Source organism: Polypterus senegalus, chromosome 4 (assembly GCF_016835505.1).
Source record: "Polypterus senegalus isolate Bchr_013 chromosome 4, ASM1683550v1, whole genome shotgun sequence".
Lineage (NCBI taxonomy): Eukaryota > Metazoa > Chordata > Cladistia > Polypteriformes > Polypteridae > Polypterus > Polypterus senegalus.
The window spans coordinates 64,338,508-64,362,359 of NC_053157.1; the positions used below are offsets into that span (position 1 = coordinate 64,338,508).

Below are 23,852 nucleotides of genomic sequence, written 5' to 3' on the forward strand. Positions count from 1 at the left end.
AATACATTTATAAACCAAAAGACGCTAATGGAGAACTGCAAAGGGATTTAAGGTGGGCCAGGATTACAAGTTTTTTTGTAGGCTTCAAGGATTCTAGTGTTAATTGCTTCTGCTTCAAAGAGCTTTATGTGCTGTTTATTTGTGCCCCTGAAATAACTAAAAATTAAAGTTTAAGAATGAGCACTACACTAATATTTGGTATAATATCCATGTACCTCAATTTAACAATATTACAATTGTTGTAATTACTTAAATGATATACTGGGAGCTTGAGAAAAGGTAAAAAGCTAATCTCTGATACATCAGAGCCATACTAGCTATGCTTCTTCAGCTCAAAGAATGGAAATTATGGTGGTCCAGAAGGGTAAAACACAAACAAAAAATGAAATTACAAACAAAAATGGAGACAGCACAAGGAAAAAAGAACAGTTTCTTTAGTCATCCACATTTATTCAAATCTTTTAATAAATGTGAAAACTATCTCAACATGTACTTTTATATTAAAATTGAATAATACCTCTCACCAAAATCAACACACTGTACAGAGAGATATATCCAAAACAATAAGAGCCAGCCTGCAATTTGCAATTTAAATGTCTTTTACCTGCTCCTATAACTCTTTCAATTGTGATGCATGATGCATCTATTTCCTTTGCAAATTCATGGACAGCTTGGTTAGGATCTTCATAGGTATGAGGATCAATATATGTTCTCACTCCTGGCAGCTTAACTATTTTAAAAAACATAAAACACATTTGTACAAGTTAGAAGATTAATGTTAATTTTCTAAACTTTCACAAATTAATATGTCGTGCTTCTACTACTATTACTCTCACTGTTGTTTGTGTTAAAAAAAAATAAAATAAATACACTAGTGAACGAACATTAATTTCATATTTTTTGTCCAGTAGAGTTCTGTGAAACCCCTAATGATTTTTAGTAACTAACTAATAACCACAATTACACAATTAATAAGTATAACAGCAACTTTATTTATTTTTCCCAATCAATTTCACACAGAACAAATGAGTCTTCCAAAAATAATCTCTGTAAGTAATAAATATATACAATTACAAAGTGGAAATTTAATAAAAACTATTTTTTAAGGTAATAATTACATATTACTGTAACAGAATGAAAAATAAATCACAGAAAACAATGAAACATCTGCTTCTGGTAAATATTACCATATTTGATGCTCTACTTGTTAGGCTGTGATATAATATAAGATTCTGAAGGACTGATGCAATCTAAGAAATTACTGGAAACAATAATATTATTCATGTCACAGCCCAGTATATAATTACCTATGATTTGGTCAATTACCATTGTGACTTGTCAATCATGTGGGAAGTATACAAATGAGCTTAACTTATGCTCCAATTTAGCCACATTTTTATAAATTTATCAAATGGCTGAAAAATTACGTATGTTCCACACTGTTCCTGTCAGCATGTTGTAGAAGTTGACAAGAACACAGCTTTGGTAACTTAATTTGTTAAAAACGGATTATAAAAAACAGATCTCAGAGCATAGAACCTCAAGCAAGGAATTCTTTAGTGTTTTATCAGCCTTGCCTCTGCAAAAAATATTTATATTAAAAAAGGATCAAATTTTTTCTCTTGTAGTTTAATTGCTTGGGTAATTTCTGTATTTAAAATGAGATCTGTGGCTCTGGGAAGATTAAACAAAATATTGTAATCAAGGTATCATAGGGAAGGCTATAGGTAAATTGAAAAAAAAAGTTACAAAAATACTGTTACGTAAGGTTTACTGCTATTTTATAAAAATGAATTTCAAAAGCCACAATCATGAATGATGAAAAATATAATAATTTTGAGGTTCCTGGGATGGGACTTATGATTAAAAACATACAAGTCCCTGAAAAAGGGAAATACAATGGAAGCTATGGTAAGGGAATGGAATGTTGTTGTTCTTGCTGTGGTTTCTTAGACTGGGTGAGGGCAACTGCTGATACCAAACCTTACCCGTGTGTGATAATGTAGTAGAAGCTGCATAATATTAATTATGCATGTTAGGGGGGAGCAGAACAGAGAGTTATACCTGGATTGAGAAGACTATGAGACCTTTATACCACAGCCCCTAATGAACTGAAACAAACATATGCCAGTACCTCCTTTAAAAGAAGACAAAAGTGAACTCTAACCTAATTTTTCATGAACAATACACATGAAGTGATCTCAAATACACTTTACCATATTTCTGGTCTAGGGCTCCAGATAGCCAGGTTCTACTTGCCAATGCTGGGTTCCATGCAAAAAATCACTCAGTCATTCAGGGGGCACACTCAGACACATCTGTACTACATTAAACTGGGTCAAAAATGAAGCTATTATCATCTTTGGGATGTGGGCATCTAGAAACTAATTGCAAGATTCATGCTTTAAACCCTTTCTTTACGCTAATGATTGTATGATGCTCTTGCTAAACCTTTACATAGATTCATAAATATAAACATGCATATATTATACTTAGGTGATAAAGAAACATTCAGTCACTTAAGGGATGAAGAAACATTCAGTCACTTGAAGGAGGGACATAAACAGCGTGAAATATATGTGAAAATTGCATATGTGATTGTTGCTGTCCAAATTGTATAACTGGTAAAAATGTTTTGTCTACTTTTAGCTTAAAATTCATGTAAAGACATGTGCAGCAATTTGTAAAAATAAAAAAAGAAAATGTTCATGAAGACGATGACTGACAGCAAATATTGCTGTGATATTTAGATAGAGAGAGTGCTTTACTTAGAGCCAACAGCAATCCCTGCAGCTCCTCTCGTTCATTGGACGTTTCCCAACCAACTATTTGCCTAACCCAACCCTGGATAGCTCTTGATATCTGATGGAATCTCCAAGGTGGTAAAGCTGCAGGAAAGACAATAACTATATCTAATTAAATTAGTTACAAAAAAGAAGCTAAATATACAATACATGAAAACATTCAATAGGCAAAAATAAGTGTACTTTATATGTGTTACATTATTGCATCAAAGATAGATTATTCTTTTTATCAGCTGAAATAATCTTGGACCATAATAGATTTGCAACTTTAGATTAATTAGTGGAATTTAAACAATACTACACACGGGGTTTGTAATTGACTTACTGTGACCATTGTGAAAGTGCATCTTCTCCTCTTCTGGGTCCTGTTTAGCTTTGCTGTAGCCACACCGCCTGAAATGTGAAAAAACGTAATATATATAATTGATGTAACAATTTATGTTTTCTCTTATTTTAATTTCTGCAGAGGAGGTCTTCTTAGCTGATAATGGCTATAGTGAGACATAATGAAAATCTATCTATCTATCCAGAGGTAGGTGTACATCAGGAAAGTTGATTTGTGTTTTGTATTATGTAAAAATCAATTGTACTTGTATTAAATAAAATCAAGTTGTATATTTTAATACATTGTTTACTATCTCTCTATAGATGCTCCTGACTGGAGTTTTTGTTTTTCTCTCCTCCATTGTCAATTGCCCATCACTCCGCAGTATTAATATATTGTACATGTACTCTTTGGATACTTTCTGTGTTAATCAGTTTGCAGTTATTTTTTTTTACTGTGTCTGATCTGTATTTTTACATTTGTGCATTTTGTAATTAGAATAGTTTGTAACTGTATTTTATCTGCAAAATACACTCAGCGAAAATCCTTACATATAAATAAATTGACGACATAATGCCAAATAGTTGTGCTGCACATTTGTTGAATATTTTATACACATAACAATACATCTACAACTAATACACTGGTAACACTTAGTTTAGGTAATGCAAAAATACATCTATTATTCATTTACTACTATGCAACAAACACATCTTTGTGTCTTCATAACACAAATCATCACTAAAGTCTTTATTTATCTCTTCAATATGACCGACTAATAAAAGAAAACAATTCTCTTGATGTTACATTTCAAATATAAGACCTATGAATCCTTCATATTACTAAGTGACTTTGCAATCATGAAAATATTCCACACTGCACAGAGATGAATAACATATCTACTGATGTTTTATAAATGAGTAATGTATGCATTTTTGCAGTATCTAAAGTGTTACTGTACTTTTAATATTGAGTATGAAAAACAGGATAACCCAGTGTTTTTACATTGTTCAGTGTGATCTGTATGTATTTGCTACAGTAATCCCTTTACATTTTTGTGTGGATACTGTGTGTTTCGAATAAATTAGTAAACTCATACAATCTATTGAATATTGGACACCAGGGTAGAAAAAATTTAAAAGGGGTTTGAATTTGTTTTCCTTGAAACTGCCAGTTGAGAAACAGTTGAGAAGTAATATACCAGACATACACTTCTAAATTAATTCTGAATGATGAAACACGGTGCAATTCAACAAAACAACTACAGCATATTTCTGTATAATTATGCATGGTTGCCAATGATACAAAATTCAAGATATCTGCATAAATATTTTTTTTTTATAAAACATTGCTTGACAGGTCCAGTGTTAAATAATAGCAGGTGTATTAATAAGTTCTCCAGTTGTTTGCTTGTTTAACAATAGCCTTTCAGTAAAATATATGTCTCTTATAATGAATGATTTTATTATCTAAAAGAATCAGTCACCATACTGTATGTCATCTATTATAATTTAAAATTAAGTGTTTTAGGTTTCCAGCTATTTGGCTTTAATTAAAGTTAACTTGTGGCTTTAAAATAGCTTTTAAGAATTGCCAATTAATAAAAAATACGTTTTTATAATAGTAATTTTTATTTTAAATTTAATTTCAGTGAAGCAAATACCGGTACAATTTTTCCTGAGTAAGCATGTTATAATTTTAATGTGAAGTAGAAATACATAAAAATATAAAATGCAGGAAAACTTAGTAATGAGTACCAAATACTATAAATAAGAGATTGATGACAATAGCATCTTTTTTTAGAATGATATAATCTTAATTTTCATTCATTGACTGATTGAAAAATGTTTTTAGCAGGTACCAAATGAATGTATTCTGGGACTTTAATTTTGGCTGATGAATTAAATTTTATATATTACATTTTTTAGATTAATAAGCAGAGGGCACATTGATGCAACGGTTAATATTTCTCTCTCACAGCTCTAGAATCCTTGGTTTGCATCCTTAGCCTAGCACACCATTCACTAGCGCAGCTTAACAATGTAATTGGCATTTGTCATGAGAACACAGGAAAAACAATAATGGAACCAGGCCATTTAACCCAACATATCTCTGTAGTTCTTGTTTAAAGAACCAAGTACTTTCAAAACAACACAAAGATCTCATGGTCTATTTTAGCACATATCTGTATTTCCTTTGATTGAAACTTCCTTTTCTAACATTTTTGGTTTTATACATCTTAGCCAGCCTTCAAATTTTCACTATTATGCCTAACACCCAATATCAATCATATTTATTGTTTTTATAATTAAAAAATAAAAGGCTCAGGTGTGTTAAGCTGAAACCTTTTGCTATTTTGGAATTTAGTCTAATAGCTCTTCTTCCTCTAATGCCACATTCTCATAAACAAAAATGACAGCAGTCCATAAAATTGTGGTAATGTACTCTCTGCATGCTATTTTTTGCATTTGAAATAATGGGTTTGAAACATATGAATTTAAGTTTTATACAGTACAGTCAATTCCTGTTAATCGGACCACATTGGGATGCGATCATTTTGGTCCTAATAACTGGCTGGTCCGATTACACGAACATGCCCTATACATGTGCAACCAAGACGGGATGTGCTATAAGTAACATATTAAAATGTTATTATGACTTGTATTATGCTGCACACGCGTATGGCGAACGTACAAACAAGAACTACGTACATGTACATGTATGGTTGCTTACAACTTTGTTTATTGAAAAAGAAATCTACAAATTCTTTGAAACGATCTACATGACACTCAGCATGCGAAGCACAATAAAAAAGGTTACATTACCAAATTCTAGTCAACGTTTGAAGAACTTGTCTAGTGTGATCTGACGCATTCTGTTTATGCACTGCACTTGTTTACGCTCGACTTCATGTCACCGGCTACTGGGCTGTCCGTTTTAGGAAAGAAACGGCAGGCATGTTCACCCCCACTGGTTTGCACTTGGTACAAATTTTCCGACTTCCTGACCTTTGATAAAAGCATAAATTCTCCTGGGGAGCCCAGGGATCCTCCCGATGTCGCTGACCCGCTTTACATCCGCTTTCCGCGGGTGACTTGTGGCTTCTTTTTCTTATTCTCTGTCACGTTCTTTGGTCGGATTAAACGAAATTTTGGTCCAAATAAGCGAACAATATTAAGCTTATGTAATATGATCTGTTTCGGTTCTTTAGGATTCGGTCCGAATAAGCAGCTGGTCCGATTAACCGGAATCAACTGTATATACACTGTAAATACTATACATATTAAGATTTGCCAAATAAAGCAAGCAACTTTGTGATTTTCACAATGTGTTACATCATCATTATACATCCACACCATAGAGAAAGTTACCTAAAGTAACTTACATTTCTTTCATTTAAAATACATTTTCTTTGCCCACCAACTTGTCTTGCAGAGCTGCACTGCTTTTCTTATGCCTGTTGTTTCACGTTTGCTGAAATGTGATTAAGACCTAATAAAGTTTGAGATTAGTTTAAGATTTTTTTTCTTTTTTAATGACACTGATTATTGAATAGAATTTCAAAACATCAAAACACCTCATTTTATTAAACAAGTGACAATCCAACTCTCAATCAACATGTAAGTTAGCCAATGAGCTGCTATGGCGCAGAATTCATGGCCATAAGTATGATTAAGATCAATTGTAATTTCATTCAACTGCAGGTATATATATGTATACCAAGAGTTCCCATTATTTATGGTTTGACATTCCTTTCCTGATGAATTGTTGAAAACTCTTACATTTCTGGGAAAAATGTCATAGCCAGAAGCAAACTACACAAAATCACCCTAGCCAATCAAAAACATTTATTCATAAGACATACAGTATGGGGATTTGTTATTCAAGTATGGTTGTAGGATGAATCTCATCATGTTTACACAAACCATGTCCAGAGTATAAACCTTCTGACTCCACAAGTAAAATTCTGTCACTTTCAGTATTCTTGTTTGTCATTAGGGCCTAACAGGTATCATGCTCAGATGGGCATAAGGTTAAACTTCAGCAGCAATTCAAGCCTTTCCCTACATCCTTAAAATTTACACAATTGTCAGTATGAAGTTTTTTAGTTAATTAACACATATAAAAAGATAAAATGTACAAACATTTAACTGACACAGAATTAAAATTGCCATTCATCAATTTATTGTAATTGCTTAATCCAGTTTGATGGTCAGAGGAAGCCAGGATCTATGGGCTCAATCCAACCAACCCTGCCTCACACAGAGTCAGTATGGACAGGACCAACAATTTAAAGCGCTTGTTATTGGGATGTGGGAAGAAAAGAAGAACATGGAAACCCAAATAGACAAGGAGAATCCTTGAAAACATCATACAGACAGTGCCTAGGTGGAGAGTTTAACCTATTTTCATAAATGTGCCTCGGAGACGGATCCCTTTTGGCAAGTAATGGAGTTTGAGCCAGCAATTAATAACATCATGTACAAAATTGACAGTGGCACACTGAACATTTATTACTTTAGACAGCCTGTGGAAACCTAAAGCCTAGTGGCTAATGCATTTTAAACCACAATTTAAACCACATGACTTCTGGTTCAATTTCAAGTCTTGACTCACTGGATGACCCTAAGTGTGCCATTTAAAAAGTAACGTGCTCCAATGTTTAAACATTTGCAGATACAGTATTAAAAAAGTGTATTACTAAAGCATACATGGAAGCTGTTAACTACATATAAAATTAATAATGACTGATGTTTGCTGGGTTAGGCTCCAGCTTCCCCACAACCTAGTTGTGCAGAAAATGGACAATAGATGGTTATTAACTAAATATATAAATATGGACCTTTTTTAGAACTTAATTGTGCAGCTTATACTTCAAGAGACATACCTGTGATATTACAAAGTCCTGTATTGATCATCTTATTAGATAAGGTGCCAAGTTACATTCCAGTGGGGGACTCTACCATGCAGACTGACATTTTGTAGCTGGTAATAAGAGTGTCAGTTTGTCAATCACTGACTCAGTCAATGTTAGCCAACTTTGATATACAGTAGTTTCAGTTAAAGTGATTTAGCCTTGCTCCTATTTATAATACAACACTTTATGTGTTTCACAAATTACAATGTTAACTTTATAATTTCAAATCATTCCAAAAAACTATATATATTTCTAGGTGTACTGTATAGGATCTAATACTAATAATAATACATATTATAATGTTAAAATACAGATTCTTTGTAACACTCTATTCTATGTTGCCTGCATAAAATGTACCTAAAGTTCCATGGTATATGGTACAGCCACTGTGAAGTTAATACCACTTATTTTCATGTAAAAATGTGTTAGGTGCCACATATTATACAAGAGTAAAGCTGCTTTTCTTTAATAGTCATGCATAACAATCATTTTAGCAATTGTGCGTCATTTAAGAAACTGCAAAACTTTGATCCATAATACTGTATAAAGAGATATTTAATGCTTTATTGCACTACTTTTGGGCAAGAGCTGAGGGATTCAGAAAAGATGTTATTTAAACTGCTACAGTGGGCAACTATTGTGGCTGCCTAGCAACCAGTCAGACACTCCACCATTCCAATGAGAAGCAGCTGCCACTTGCAAATTATCATGGACATGCACATTAAATAGAATAATTTGAGGAACCAGTAGTGTTTGTGTGTGAGTGTGTGTGTGTACAGTATATACATATACATGTATAGTGTCTGGGCTCTGTATATAGGATAATAAGCACGATAAACAAATTGTAATTCAATATTTATACTTTACATTTAATTTTAACAGACATGAATAAATGACACACCACCATCTGGGGCAGCAGACGTTCATGTGAGAAGTTCATTTTATTTATATGACTCTAAGCACATGTGAGGAATATAAAGTAAGCAAAACAGAGCATTCCTACTTCAACTAATTAAAGATCCTTTTCATGTGCAACACAGTTTTTGCTCTGATGTAATTTTTCAATTTATGCCAAACTAGGCACTAACTTCTTTTTATATTGTATATACATCTCTCAATAAAACATATTATTTTTATTATTATCTCTGGATCATGGCTAATAAAGATCTTCAGCCATTCATAGTTTATCATACCTGCTCAATCCAACATTAAGTGCAAAGCAGAATCAGTCTGCTTGCAGTCAGTTGTAGGACACACTCATACTCATGCTGGTCAAACTTAGAGCTGCAAATTAAGATAATATGTATGTCTTTGAGATGCAGGAGGAAAATCTGAGGACTTTGAGAAAAACTCACACTGACTCGGGGAAAATGCATACAGACAGTGACCAGGAAGTTCAGGATTTTAAGCACAGGACTCTGGAAATTTGAGGCTACAGCAGAACCTATTGTTATATTGTTCACCCCTTGCTGTTTTCCAATTTCATCAATTTGGTATGCTTTTTTAATTTTAGCTAAATTATTCACTTAATTAAACCTGGTTATAATGTGTTCCAGATTAGGTTTCAAATGTTGAAACAAAACTGGCATTTCATCTTCAGAGTCATGTATGTAGCAGTAAATTCATTCAACTTTGGGAAGCTATTCAGTTGCAGGATGCATTAACATAATCATCCATACTGAGTCAGTTCAGAGTCGCATATTGTACTAGTAGACACTTGTTTGACTTGTGGAAGGAAAACTGGAGTAGCTGGAGAAAAAAAAGCCCTGCAAGCACAGGCAGAAGGTGCACAATCTACAAAGATAATGATCAGACCTAAATTCAAACCTGGCTTTCCAGATCTGTAAGATAGCAGTGCTAAACACATCATACCAACTCAGGTATACCCATTCATACAGTTTACATTTCTGTGTTTTTTTGATAAAGGTGTACTGATATTACAGTTATTAAATCCCAGTATTAGTATTACTTTTTGGTTCACTTTTTATTTCTAAAATGGTTTATTTAATTGAAAATGTATATAGCTTAGACACTGATACAAATTGCAACATATTCCACAACAAATAAACCAGCTCAGCTATATTTTGGCCTTTGTTTGTAGTATCACTATGGAGTCATTATTTTTCAACATAATTCACAATAAATTTATACAATGGGGTATTTGTGGGTAGATTTTTAATAAATATCTTAAAATAAATTATACTTTTTTAGCATTTCTGAACCAGATTAAAAAAAGAAAAAATATTATCATTAAATACAGTAGATGGAACTGCCTTTCAGTTAAAAAATGATCTCAATGAAAAGAAGCACCCAACGTGTTCCCCTGAATCAGGTTATATGTTGTTATTTGACCTGTATATATTTATACAATAATTGAATAAATGGCAGAATGTATAAAATGCAAAAAATCAAGAAACGTTTGACACATGGTCATCTGACAAAGCAGACCAGAGTCACAAATATATAGAACATCTAACAAAAAGGCTAGATTTATTACTTACTTAATATTTCCTTTTTATTTTTATTGTAATAATGCAGTGTATTTAAAACTGTATTGTAACCTTGAGTACTTTGTAATGTGCTTTGTAATAGTGAATGGAGCATGGAGAGAATGCTATTACTATATTGGTAAAAACTGCTAAAAAAGGACATACAGTATTTGGGAAGGCAGTGTGATTTTAAGTGGTAGGCTGAAAAGGAAAGGTTGATTATAGCATTGCAATTAAAAATACATGGACTGCAAAAAAAGCCAACTGGAGGAGGTGCAGAGTCAAATTACACTGTTAATCACAGCAACAGCAGGTGTTAACCATACAGAATAAATGTAAGGTGTGTCTCTAGTATTTTCTGGGAGAAACACAGAATCAAAAAGCAAAAAGGTGTTTAATGAATGTTTAAAGTAAGTTAAATAAATAATTATGCTGCAAATGTTTGACATTTTAATACTTAGGTTAATTAAAATCAAAATCTATTAAAACAACATATTAGTATATCTACAGTACTTAATATCTCAAAGGTTTATGGTAGTGTTAATTTTTTTGCACCCAGCTTTTTTTCAAAAAATTGATGTCTGTTTTAGACAGTTTTGTTCTGATTCATTTTGTTACCTTTACGACATTTGAATATATGCTCATACTTAGTTACTGAAATGAAATAAGGAAAAATGGATTATTTCTTGCATGTAACAGTCATCCTCAAAGAGTTAAGCAGAACATTTTGCAATGCACTGTTGCAAGTAATTGCAGGTTATCTACTGGCACATCTGTGTATAGAGGATGTTGCAATCTGCTTCCTGTTTACATGCAGGAAGAGAAAACTGGATAACTATATCAATGTAAATGCCTTTATCTCAACCTTAATTACCTTAAACCACTTTATTTTGATACAAGTTTGATGGGAGCACTAAGGGTATAAATCAAGAACTAATATAATATACATCTCTCTATTATAAAAAAATCCTGTGGGAGGGAATGACTAGGAGACGATACATGATCTTCACGTTTAGATCACGGAAGACAAATAAAAGACCCGTGAGACGAAAGAGAATGGCCACGGAGCATCTCGCGGGGATATAGAACATGAGATTCTTGCAAGACACGCCCTACTTACAAGCAATATCAGAACACGGCCAGCAAAAAAAATCAGTAGTGTAAAGGCATGCAGCACACACAGATCCAGGCGTCTCAGTGCATATAAAGCGTATAAAGAACAATACGCTATAAATGAAACGTCGACGACTAAAAGATCGCATTAGCACAAACAAAAGGAAATTAATCATCGGGACAAGGTGTAATTGAAAAAATAGCAGTACAAAGCGATGTCACAAACAAAAGGCAGAAAACAAAGTATTTTCGCCTTCGCATCATTCAATGCACAAAACATAGATTTACACAATAATGGACCATACGCTATGAGAATCTGTGGTCCCGCAACAGTTAAAGCAACGACAAGAAAACACAATTGGTCAGGTGTATATTTATGATCACGGAGAAGCAATCACAATGTGAGCAGCAGAGACATGAAGTGGCAAAAAGGACTGCGGCTGTAGAGGCTTTAAAATGATCGAAGGGTGGGCAACGCAACAGAAGCTGCCCATATGACGCATGCTGAGAGGGTCGACTTCAAAGACGGCAAATATAAAAATGGACAGGAGATATGAAAGGCACCTCAAAAATAATGACAGAGCCTAAAACGCAGGCATTACAGGGAATTGTTCGAAAGAAGGAACGCCAGGTTAGAGACACTCACACATGCAAATACAGAGGAAAGACACTGAAGATATACATAGGGAAAATATTTTACAAATATTCTATTAGCAGTCTAGTGACTAGTTTTAAATAAACCTTTCCAACTCACTATTCAGATTTGTAAATATATTTTGACTTTTTCCTTTTTAATTTTAAAATCAGTTCTAGTAACCTTGGCTAAGTGTCTTGGATAATTTTGGTCTGCAGATTCTTTAAATACAATAAGAACCCTTAACTGAGTGCACTATATCCCACCTCTTTATTTTAAACTTATAAGCACCATTAAATCAATAAATCAGCACTTATTGTTTTATACATTTGAATGCAATATAAACAAAAAGACCTCAGTATTTTCTAGTACTAATATCACTTCTTATATGCACATGCTTATATACTACAAAACTATACATTTCTCTCACTAAATTAATTTGAAAATATGCAGAGGCTCAACAGACTCATAACAAGTGACATATTTTCTATGAATACACCAGCAGATGGTAGTATTTTCCTGAGGGAAATCAGCAAGAAGAATAGAATATAATAAGAAGATATACCTCAAAAGAAAAAAAAAAACTTTTACATTCAATGGTTGTGCCAAATGCTATTGCCATTCTTCTGCTTCATTACTTCATCTTTGAAGTGCTGTACTCTCCACATGAATATCAACAGGGGGCACCCACACCAACCATATATGAACTTTTCAGAATAACAGAAAGGTGAATAACACTTTTCAGGTTGTGGAGCTGGAGTAATGCCAATGATACTCAAATATCAATATTGTTGTGTTTATTAGAACTGAAACTAAAGAAATAAAAAAAATCTCAACTTTTATACTAGGCCTGTCTTCATGGGTATGTGGGTCTACAACTGCTAACTCAGAATTGTTACATCAACGCACTCTCACATTTACCTTGTTTCTTTCACTCTAGTTTCCCTGAACTGTCTGCTCTACTGTGTTCAGACTCATTTTTATCTCTTGAAGCAACATATAAATGTGTTGGGAAAGAGGGTGTTATGGGGAATATTATTTTTGTACAAAGACAATAAGCTTGAACTCCCTTTTGCAGAACTTTAGCTCTGTGTAATCTTTAAAGGACAAAGTCTGTACTCAGGCAGGTGTCTGACAACCTGCCTTAAACAGGGACAATTTACTGCCTGCTACAGTATTGGAGTGTGATTAAGTAGTTTTCTCACTCTTCACCCTCAGAAAGGCAGCATCGTCCCATCTTTAGGCCAGAGAACAAATACTGATATTTGTCATCTCAAAGATGATCTAGCTTCTTCCCAAACCTTTATGGTCTCACACACAAATAACTATCTTATTATTATTATTATTACATATTCTTTCAACTCACCAGTACATCATTGCTACTCAAGGACTGATAACTTCTTTATAGACAATAACTTCTTGCCTAAGATTAAATCTTGCAAAAACGATGCTATTGTTATTTCAGACCATGCACCTATGATCTTGGAGCTGAAATTACTAAGCCCCATACACTCACCCCGCAGATGGTGCCTCAACCCGCTTCTATTAGCTGACGAGAATTGTACTGAATTTATATCCAAACAAATCAAATTCTTTCTAGAGACAAATACATCCCCCGAGATCTCTGCAGGAATACTCTGGGAAACTCTTAAGGCCCTTTTAAGAAGACAGATTATCTCATATCTTTCCCACAGAAATAAATTCGAAGTGAAGAAAGTAGCAGAGATAAAAAGAGAAATTACTAAAATAGATGAAGAACACGCCAGACTACCAAGCGAGACTCTACATAGGAGGAGGCAGGCTCTACATTCAGAATTAAACCTCTTGACAACTAAAGAAACTGAACAACTAATTTACAAATCCAGACATCATTACTATGAACATGGAGAGAAAGCTAATAAGCTTTTAGCTCAACAAATTCACAAGCAAGAAGTGCAACGCAATCTCGTAATCACTAACACGAACGGAGATAAAATCATCGAACACAAAAATATAATGCACACTTTCAGAGACTATTATAAATCCCTATATACTACTGAGTTTAAAGAAGACAAAACACAATCTAATGCATTTCTGGATACATTACAGATACCACAAATAGACGCTTTTAGTGTGGAGGAACTTGATAAACCTCTGGCGTTATCAGAATTACTAGATGCTATAAAGTCACTCCAAGGTGGAAAAGCAGCAGGCCCTGATGGCTACCCTGCAGAGTTTTACAAGAAATTCTCTGCTCAGCTAGCTCCCCTCCTATTAGCAACATTTACAGAAGCCAGAGATAACCAATTTCTTCCATAAACCTTTCGCCAAGCACTAATCACTGTCTTTCCAAAACAAAATAAGGACTTATTACAATGTGCATCATACAGACCAATTTCACTTCTGAATAACGACGTCAAAAAAACTCTCTAAAATCATAGCCAGAAGGATGGAGAAAGTGCTCCCCTCTGTAATATCACAAGACCAAACTGAATTTATTAGGGGCCGACACTTATCTTCAAATCTTCGATGCCTGTTTAATGTAATATACTCACCAACTAAATGAAACACCCCAGAAATATTATTATCATTGGATGCAGAAAAAGCATTCAACATGATTGAATGGAAATACCTTTTTACTACATTGGAGAAGTTTGGGTTTGGCCCGAACATTTGTGCATGGATTAAATTACTGTATAATAACCCAGAAGCTTCAGTTTGCATCAATAACATTTGCTCAGACTACTGTGACGGACAGCCGGGTCCCATGCCCGGTCGGGACGCCTCTGCTGCATACGTCCTGGGGGAGCCATCATGGACATGGCAGTACCTCCCCCTGGGCGCTTGGGGGCAGTCTCTCTGGCCGTGGATCTCTCCTCAATCTCCACCCGTGGCTCCATGGGACATGAAGTCCACCACAGCAGCCCGGTTGGGAGATGGGGTGGCCACTAGGGGGTGCTGCAGAGAACCAGCCACCACACTGGACGGTTTATCAGCCCCACCCGGAGGTGCAATTAAGACCAGCTGGTCAGGCACCTGGAACACTTCCGGGTGGGGTATAAAAGGGCCTGCCTCCCAGCAATCAAGGCCAGAATCTGGAGGAAGAGGACAAGGTTGCCTGGGAGGAGTGGTGGAGCAGGAAAGTTTGCATTGTGTTTGGGTTTTTGTGCTTGGACTGTGTTGGGCCTGTGGGACACGGGGAAGACGTGTGCCCATGGCTGAAGAAAATAAAAATAAAATTCTTGAGTGTGAACACGTGCCTCTGCGTGGTCTGTGCCAAGTCGGGCGCTATAGAGCGCTTTTTTCACACTACTTTAAACTAGAACGTGGCACTAGACAAGGATGCCTCTTGTCACCGCTGCTGTTTGAGATTGCCATTGAACCACTGGCAATACATTGTCGAAATACGGATCAGATAAAGGGGATTAGCAGAGAAGGACTGGAACAGAAAATCTCATTATATGCAGATGATATGGTACTGTATATTTCGGACCCAGAAAATTCTGTGCCTGCAGTCTTAGCAGCACTCACAGAATTTCAAAAGATCTCTGGTCTCAGAATTAATCTGAATAAAAGTGTACTCTTTCCAGTGAATTCTCAAGCATATAATATTAGATTAGATACCCTACCTTTTATCATTGCAGAACAGTTTAAATACCTAGGGGTAAACATCACAAGTAAACATAAAGCTCTATATCAGCAAAATTTCGCCGTCTGCATGGAAAAAATTAAACAAGACTTGCATAGATGGTCAACTCTTCATCTCACTCTAGCTGGAAGAATTAACACTGTTAAGATGAATATTCTTCCTAAGCTCCTTTTTTTATTTCAAAACATCCCAATATACATTAATAAATCATTCTTTAAGCAATTAGATTCAACAATAACCTCATTTATTTGGAATTCAAAACATCCACGCATCAAAAGAGCGACCCTACAAAGACAAAAGGCAGAAGGCGGCATGGCTCTACCTAACTTCCAGTTTTATTACTGGGCAGCAAATATACAGGCATAAGAACCTGGACACAAATAGAAGAACATACACAGGCTTGGACCACAATAGAAGTAAAATCCTGCAGTACTTCTTTGTATTCCTTGCTCTGTGCTCCAATAAACATACGTTATTGGCAATACACTAATAACCCAATTGTGCTCCACTCACTTAAAATCTGGAACCAATGTAGAAAGCATTTTAAGACGGAGAAGCTTCTATCTGTGGCACCTCTGCAAGAGAACCACCTCTTTCAACCTTCACAAACATATGCAGTTTTAATATCTGGAAAAATTTGGAATTAACTTGCTTAGAGATCTTTATATAGACAACGTCTTTGCATCCTATGAACAATTACATTCCAAATTTAACATTCCAGCTACACATTTCTTTCACTATCTTCAAATCAGGAACTTTGTTAAACAGAACCTTCCAGATTTTCCTCATCTTGCACCCTCATCCATGCTGGAAAAAATATTGCTCAATCTCAAGGAATTAGACTCCATCTCTACAATATATAAAATCATTTTACAATCCCTTCCTTTCAAAGATCCAAGAGGACACTGGGAAAAGATCTCTCAATTAATATATCAGAAAAGGAGTGGAAAGTAGCAATGCAGAGAATTCACTCGAGCTCCATATGCGCAAAGCATACAATTATACAACTCAAAATTATATATCGAGCACATCTGTCTCGACTAAAACTCTCCAAAATGTTTCCAGGGCATGATCCAACCTGTGAACGTTGCAACCAAGTCCAGCCTCACTGGGTCACATGTTCTGGGCCTGCACCAAATTAACATTATTCTGGACAAAAATTTTTAATTACCTCTCAGACAGCCTTGGACTCACAATCCCTCCTAACCCATTAACAGCTGTGTTTGGGGTTCTTCCAGAGGGGTTTAAAGTGGAGAAGGCCAAACAAATTGTGATTGCATTCACTACACTCTTGACACGCAGACTCATTCTGATAAACTGGAAGAACCCAAACTCTCCTCTTTTAAGTCAGTGGGAAACCGATGTGTTATATTATTTGAAATTGGAAAAAATCAGATACTCAGTTAGAGGATCCGTACAGACTTTTTCAAAACATGGCAGGATCTAATCAGTAATATTTTAAAATAAGTTCATAAAGCACAGAGAATTTATTAATTTAGGTATGTTTACAAGCCTTAAATTTTACGCCGTTTGGCTTGCTCTCTCTCTCAGGGGTGGGGATCGATCTGTTCTTAACTCAATTTTTCTTTTGTAAAAACTTGATTGCTTTGTATGGATTGTAATAAAATTAATAAAAAAAAATAAATAAAAAAAAATAACTATCTTAAAAAATAGCTTTCTTAAAAAATATTGTAAACTAGAGACAAAAAAAGTCTCTTTCTAAGGAAAGGGTAAATACAGTAATCCCTCCTCGATCGCGGGGGGTTGCGTTCCAGACCCCCTCGCGATAGGTGAAAATCTGCGAAGTAGAAACCATATGTTTGTATGGTTATTTTTATATATTTTAAGCCCTTATAAACTCTCCCACACTGTTTATAAATATTCCCCACACAGTTATACAGCATAATCCCTTTGTATTCTCTTAGATATTAGGTAAGATTCATTGAAATTATGTATATAAACACACTGTTTATATACAGTAAAACCTAAATATTATTTTAAAGATATCGAGTGTCTCCGATATCACATATGTTACAGCCATTACGATAGACAGGCCACCACCAATAAATGCGTACAATGCAAGAAAAATAGTATACAATAAATGTGTGCACAGTGACACTAAATGTACATACTGTACATGTACTAAGTACTGTAAGTAGAAAATTAATTATGGTTACTCACCAACAATGACACGATGACTTGTCCGATAACAATGAGTTTAATTTCTAAAGGAGCCTCTTCAGGCAAATGTGAAGCACTGCCGTTGTTCTTCTTCTGGCAGTCTTCAATCCAAATCCCTAAAGCAGATTCCATCCGGACTACCGCCTTATTACATCCACTTACTACTCGTTTTGCACCCTGGTTAAAAGGACACTGCGGCCGTAGATCTTATATTCTTTTCCTACTTTTTAAATAAAAAGAATCGTAGCCTCATTGATGCCGTAATGGCGTCCTACAGCGGTGTAGCTTTTCCCTTCTTCAGCATATCCAAAACGTTTACCTTTTCGGCAATCATTAACATCTTCCATTGGCATTTGGGCACGGCCCCTGAAGCAGCAACAGTAGCAGATCGTTTTGGAGCCATAATGAAGGGCTTGACTATGGTAAACACAAAAGAGCACAAAAGTTAACTCTTTACACAGCGAAACACGTTGATGCTGAATGAGCGAGACGAGACTTCCTGGTTAACACTGCATTCAGCACACAGGAACTTAACTGCATGCTCTGATTGGTTAGCTTCTCAGTCATCCGCCAAGCGTCCCTTGTATGAAATCAACTGGGCAAACCAACTGAGGAAGCATGTACAGGAAGTAAAAAGACACATTGTCCGCAGAACCCGCGAAGCAGCGAAAAATCTGCGTTATATATTTAGTTATGCTTACATATAAAATCCGCGATAGAGTGAAGCCGCGAAAGTCGAAGCGCGATATAGCGAGGGATTACTGTATTACATGATGTTTTTGTCTTTCAATTAGAGTGCTGACATGTGATGCGGAGATACTGGATTTAACTATGAATTTGTTACTCAGCTCTCACATGATAGACTCACATTATTACACAGTTAAATAATGAGTTAATTAGGGACTTGAGTTTTTCCATGTATTTAAGGTTAAATGAATGTTTAACAAATCTTTAAATGTTTTTTTTTTTTTGGATAGCATCCCAGCACCTTGCTGCACACTAACACATATTTAAATCACCTATCTATTTAAGTAAATTACTCAATTCAATTTTAAGGTCACAGGGAAGTGGAGGTTTGGAACCAGTCCTGCATTTTGTGTCAGTCTCTTATAAAGCACATTTATATACAATCCCATGTGAAAAACTGCCCATTAGCCCAACATGTATCTCTTTAGCACATGAAGGGGAAATCAGAGTACCCTGGTAAAAACTTAGAAACAAAAAGAACCTGTAGTCCACACATGGAGGGACTAAGCCGATTTCAATCCTGGTTTCCTAGAGGTGTGACTTGGCAGTGTCAATAAATCTGACATGCAATTGCAATTTTGATATTGTTTAGGAACTATTGGCTATTATCAGAGATACAATTTTCTTCTTGCTAGTGACATAAACCTTTTTGCTTTGCTGACAGTAGTCAGTAACACACTTAGGCGAACTGGATCTGTGCAACATAAGTCTTGTAAGAATGGAAACATTACTGAAGTACTTATCAAATGTCCTCAAAAGAATATAAAAATAGTATATTTAAGATGATAAAACTAATCAACACTACATTTAAAGTATCTGTATGCCTTTTACTCAGAAAACCACCAAACAATTTTAGAACGACTATCAAGAGGGGAAAGCAATCTATATTAGGTTCAACAGGCTCAAAGCATCATCCCAGTCTGAACTAGAACATGCATGGTGAGTTTAAAAACAGTTCTCTACAAGTACATCTAGACCACTGAAAGCAATTTAAGTAAATATATGTTTCACTAGAGACCAAAATTACATGTTAAAAGAATTCATACAGCCTAGAAATATACTGCTTTTAAAAATTAACACTGATACATACTTTAACAAGGAACAACAAGTCATTTTATTCATTAAAGGATGCACCAAGAAGGTTGCACACAGTAGACCCTTCTTACTTTATACCCTTGCTTAATATAGAGACTTCTCTGGTCAGTATACTTAGACAGCCTACAGTAGCCATAGTCCTTTATGGCATTTTATAAATAATCTGTCAATTTAACTTTCATTCATTTATTTTCAATGCCCAGTGATTTCAAAATAGAACTGCTAGGGGCTGGAGCCTGTCAATGATTACAAGACAGGAACCAACCATTGACTGGGTGTCACATTCAATTACACAGCAAGAATCAATTAATCATTTTGGACTGGGATTTGAATCCCATAATCTGGAGATATAAAGCAGCAGCACCAACTAATGCATAACCATGCACCTCCTCATATGTTTAGTGTATACACTCTGAGTGATCAGGGATTATCTTCAGAATTTCTTCCCATCTTCAAATTTATAAAAGAACTTCTGCAATTAATTCAGTGTTTGCAAAAATGTCAATACTATTTCCACATCCGGGGTTGGTGTCACTCTTGAAGTTGATGCTGCCATGATACACCGTGGTCGCTGTACCAGAGTAAAGTTTTGGACATGTGGGTAAGGTTTTAAATATTCTCTGTGTATTAAAGTAAAGTTTCAGAGCAGGATTTTAGAAATGAACATACAGTGCCTATAAAAACTATTTATCCTCTTGGAAATTTTAAAATTTTATTACTATACAGCACTGGATCACAGTGAAATTAATCCAGCCTTTTTGACTCTGATCAAAAAACAGAAAATGACTATTTAATGTTAAAGTGAAAACAGGATATGGAAATTGATTTCAATTATTTACAAATATAAATCACAAGATAATTGATCACATAAGTATTCACATCCTTCAAGTCAGTATTTAGTCAGGGCTTCTTTGGCAGCCATGCCAGCCTTGAGTCTATGTGGATGAGCTTCTATTAGATGCAGGTTACTTGCAGACTACTTCAGGTTTGTGTCAAGGCATTCCTTGGACGAATTTGCTGCATTCATTTTACTCACTACCTCACAACCTTTCCAGGGCCTGCTGCAAGCAAGCATTCCCACAGCATAATGCTTCCACCACCATGCTGCTTCATGATGGGTATGGTGTGTTATTGATAATTTGCAGTGTTTTGCTTATGTCAAATATGGGTTTTAGTCTCTGCTGGCCAAAAAATTTTGTTTTCTCAAGACTGCTGTAGCATGTAGTTCCTTCAGATGTAACATAGATCTCTGTGTGGCATCCCTAACTGGTCTTCTTCACGCAAGGAGGGCAGCCAGCTCTAACAGATTTACAGCTGTGCTATACTATTTCCATTTCTTAATGTAGATTTAATTAGACTCCAAGGCATATTCAGTAACTTGGATATTTTTTGTAACCATTCCCTGAGGCAAATCATTCACCTTTTCACTGAGTTGCATGATGTGTTCTTTTGTCTTCATTTTGTTGGTTAGGCTACAATACTGACTCAACACGATTTACATTAAAGAGTCTTTTTCTGTTGATCAATGTCAAAAAAGCCAAATTAAAGCCAGTGTGATCTATTGCCATATAACAATAAAATGTGAAAACGTCCAAGGGGTGAATACTGTTCATAGCCCTGTACATGCTAGAAAACTGATGGCATATTGCAGGTGTTTTTATCTTATTCTTGACCTCAGTTTTCTATTGAAGATTTCTTATTAGGAGAATTAAAGAATACTTGTTACACAAAATATAGCTTTCTTCAGTTGGTATTTAACACAAATACTAAATAAGTAGATGCAGTGTGCTCAACAATTTATTAAGTAAACTAGCTGCAAAATTAGCTATTTAACATAGGTGGTGTTCCAGCAATAGTCCTTGGTATTTTAAAGTGCTGACAATCAATGATCATTGGAATGTATGGAATCACTTGTTTAAGATGGGATCGTGGCATACATGACTTGATACTCAGTTTCATTGTGATGGAAAACTAGCATGTATTTATTATGTGAAGAAGACACATTCATATGTGTCATTCATATAATTGAAGATTTACCAACAAAGTAAACAAATATCAGTGTGCAAATAAATTAATGTTATGCATGTCTTTAGCTTTGTAGTCTTCCAGATTTACCTAGATTTAGAAATACTTTCATTTTTTTGAATTTACTATTAAAATAGTTCATGGCGTTTCACCCTTCTAACTGTTTCAGTATTTATCTTTTGTAAAGTAAGAATAAGAAAAACTGTCATTCAATTCTTGCCTTACCTGCCACTTAGGAGGAATCCAGTAACCACAGCCAGCAAGATGACCCCCACAGTTACCGACACAGCAATTATAGGAACCTGACTCTGATCACTTGATGCAGCTACTACTGGGTACAAACAGACAAAATATTTCATTATCATGCGCATACTATATTCAGGAAACTATCCATTTCAAAGAGCTCCCGAAACTGGTGAAAAAATGAAGATATTGTTACAGTAAATTATCATTGGTCTGGTATCAATCAATTACAAAACAGAGTATGCCTCTTGGAAATCATAAATATCCTTTCATTTGCATTTGTCATTCTCCAATGCCACAAAATAAATTATAATATGATGCTTTGGAGTTTGCATTTTGTCAAATTTCTTGCTGTACTGTGCAAGACACACTTTGAGGAGTACATGTGGTGTTTTTTTTTGAATAGTTCTCTGAACTACTTTTTCCTCACATCAGTGGATTTTAGGTATAGTGTTGCATGTTTCAGCAGTGGTATCCTGAGTAAAATGCCAAAATACATAGGTGTAATATTTACAAGGGCTGCAGGCTTTGAGGAATGTTCAGATTTTTGAAAGCATCTGAGCCTCAACAAAATAGAACCTCTTATTTAATATAATAAATCTCAGAAGAAACACAAAACGTGTTCACTTCTCAAATTAAAAGAAAATTTAAGTTGTGTTTTTGGCCAACTGAACCTATTACAGCACAACTTTTTACATTAAGAGAAACTACAAATTTTCATTTTCAAGTTTGTAAAAAATCTATGTATCTTCCCAAGTAGAAAAGTTCATATATTGAAAAGCATTATTACAAAGATCAATATTTTAAATTGATTTGTTCATGAATACTCATGGTAATTTTATAATAGTTGCATATGCAGTTGAGAAAGTGTAGTTAATATAGACTTTAATTGGTATGTTTAAACTCTTCATATGCAGTTGAGAAAGTGTAGTTAATGTAGACTTTAATTGGTATGTTTAAACTCTTCACAATATTTAAAAAGACCTCATAGAACTGAGATTATCATCTGGATATTAGCAAAACAAAATAATCAGAAGCAATGAACTAAAAATACAGATCTGAATAATGGGAAACCAACTACAAATTAAATATGTCATTTTGATGCAGTAAAGGCAAATGTGAGTGGCAGCTGAAAAAGAAACTCATTCATCAACAGAAATACCAGACCAAAGCATTTTTATAAAGTCTAAATCCACAAGGGATTAAGACTTGTAAAAAGCAAATACTGTATCCTGGGAAAATATTTTTGTAAAGCAGAATACAGTTTATATATTTTTACAATCTGGGTAAACCACAATTATGTTGATGTAACAATTCTACCTTACATGCATAAACTTGTTAATTCTTGGTGGCATGAAACTGACTAAATTTCAGTGTGGGGAGAATTGTGTGCGCTATGAACCCATGTTTAGATAAACAGTTGTTATTTCTTTGAATACTTTACTTTCTATAATATTTCTAAAAACAAACTCAAGTGCGTTACTTCATACAGTAATTGAAAAAATGAACAACTTCACATAAATGCAAGTAAGGTTTTACCTATTATAACATAAATACATTTTATAGCATTTAAATATAGTAGTAAAATTACACCTTTTCCTAGATATATTTATTGGAAGAAGCATGTATAGACACATGATTACTTATTAA

General features: G+C 34.8%; 1 protein-coding gene across 4 annotated transcripts in view; it reads right to left on the bottom strand.

Annotated features, from left to right (window-relative positions):
• LOC120527408 (ephrin type-A receptor 5) overlaps positions 1 to 23,852 on the bottom strand; it is a 362,942-nt gene that overhangs the window by 47,525 nt on the left and 291,565 nt on the right. For 3 of the 4 annotated variants that reach the window (XM_039750791.1, XM_039750789.1, XM_039750792.1), the window contains exons 8-10: positions 22,185 to 22,290; positions 3,130 to 3,197; positions 605 to 730 (exon numbers count right to left, since the gene is read on the bottom strand). In XM_039750791.1, the coding sequence (XP_039606725.1) occupies positions 605 to 730; positions 3,130 to 3,197; positions 22,185 to 22,290 (300 nt within the window). The remainder of the gene's footprint in view (positions 1 to 604; positions 731 to 3,129; positions 3,198 to 22,184; positions 22,291 to 23,852) is intronic. The other variant, XM_039750790.1, reaches the window with a different exon arrangement.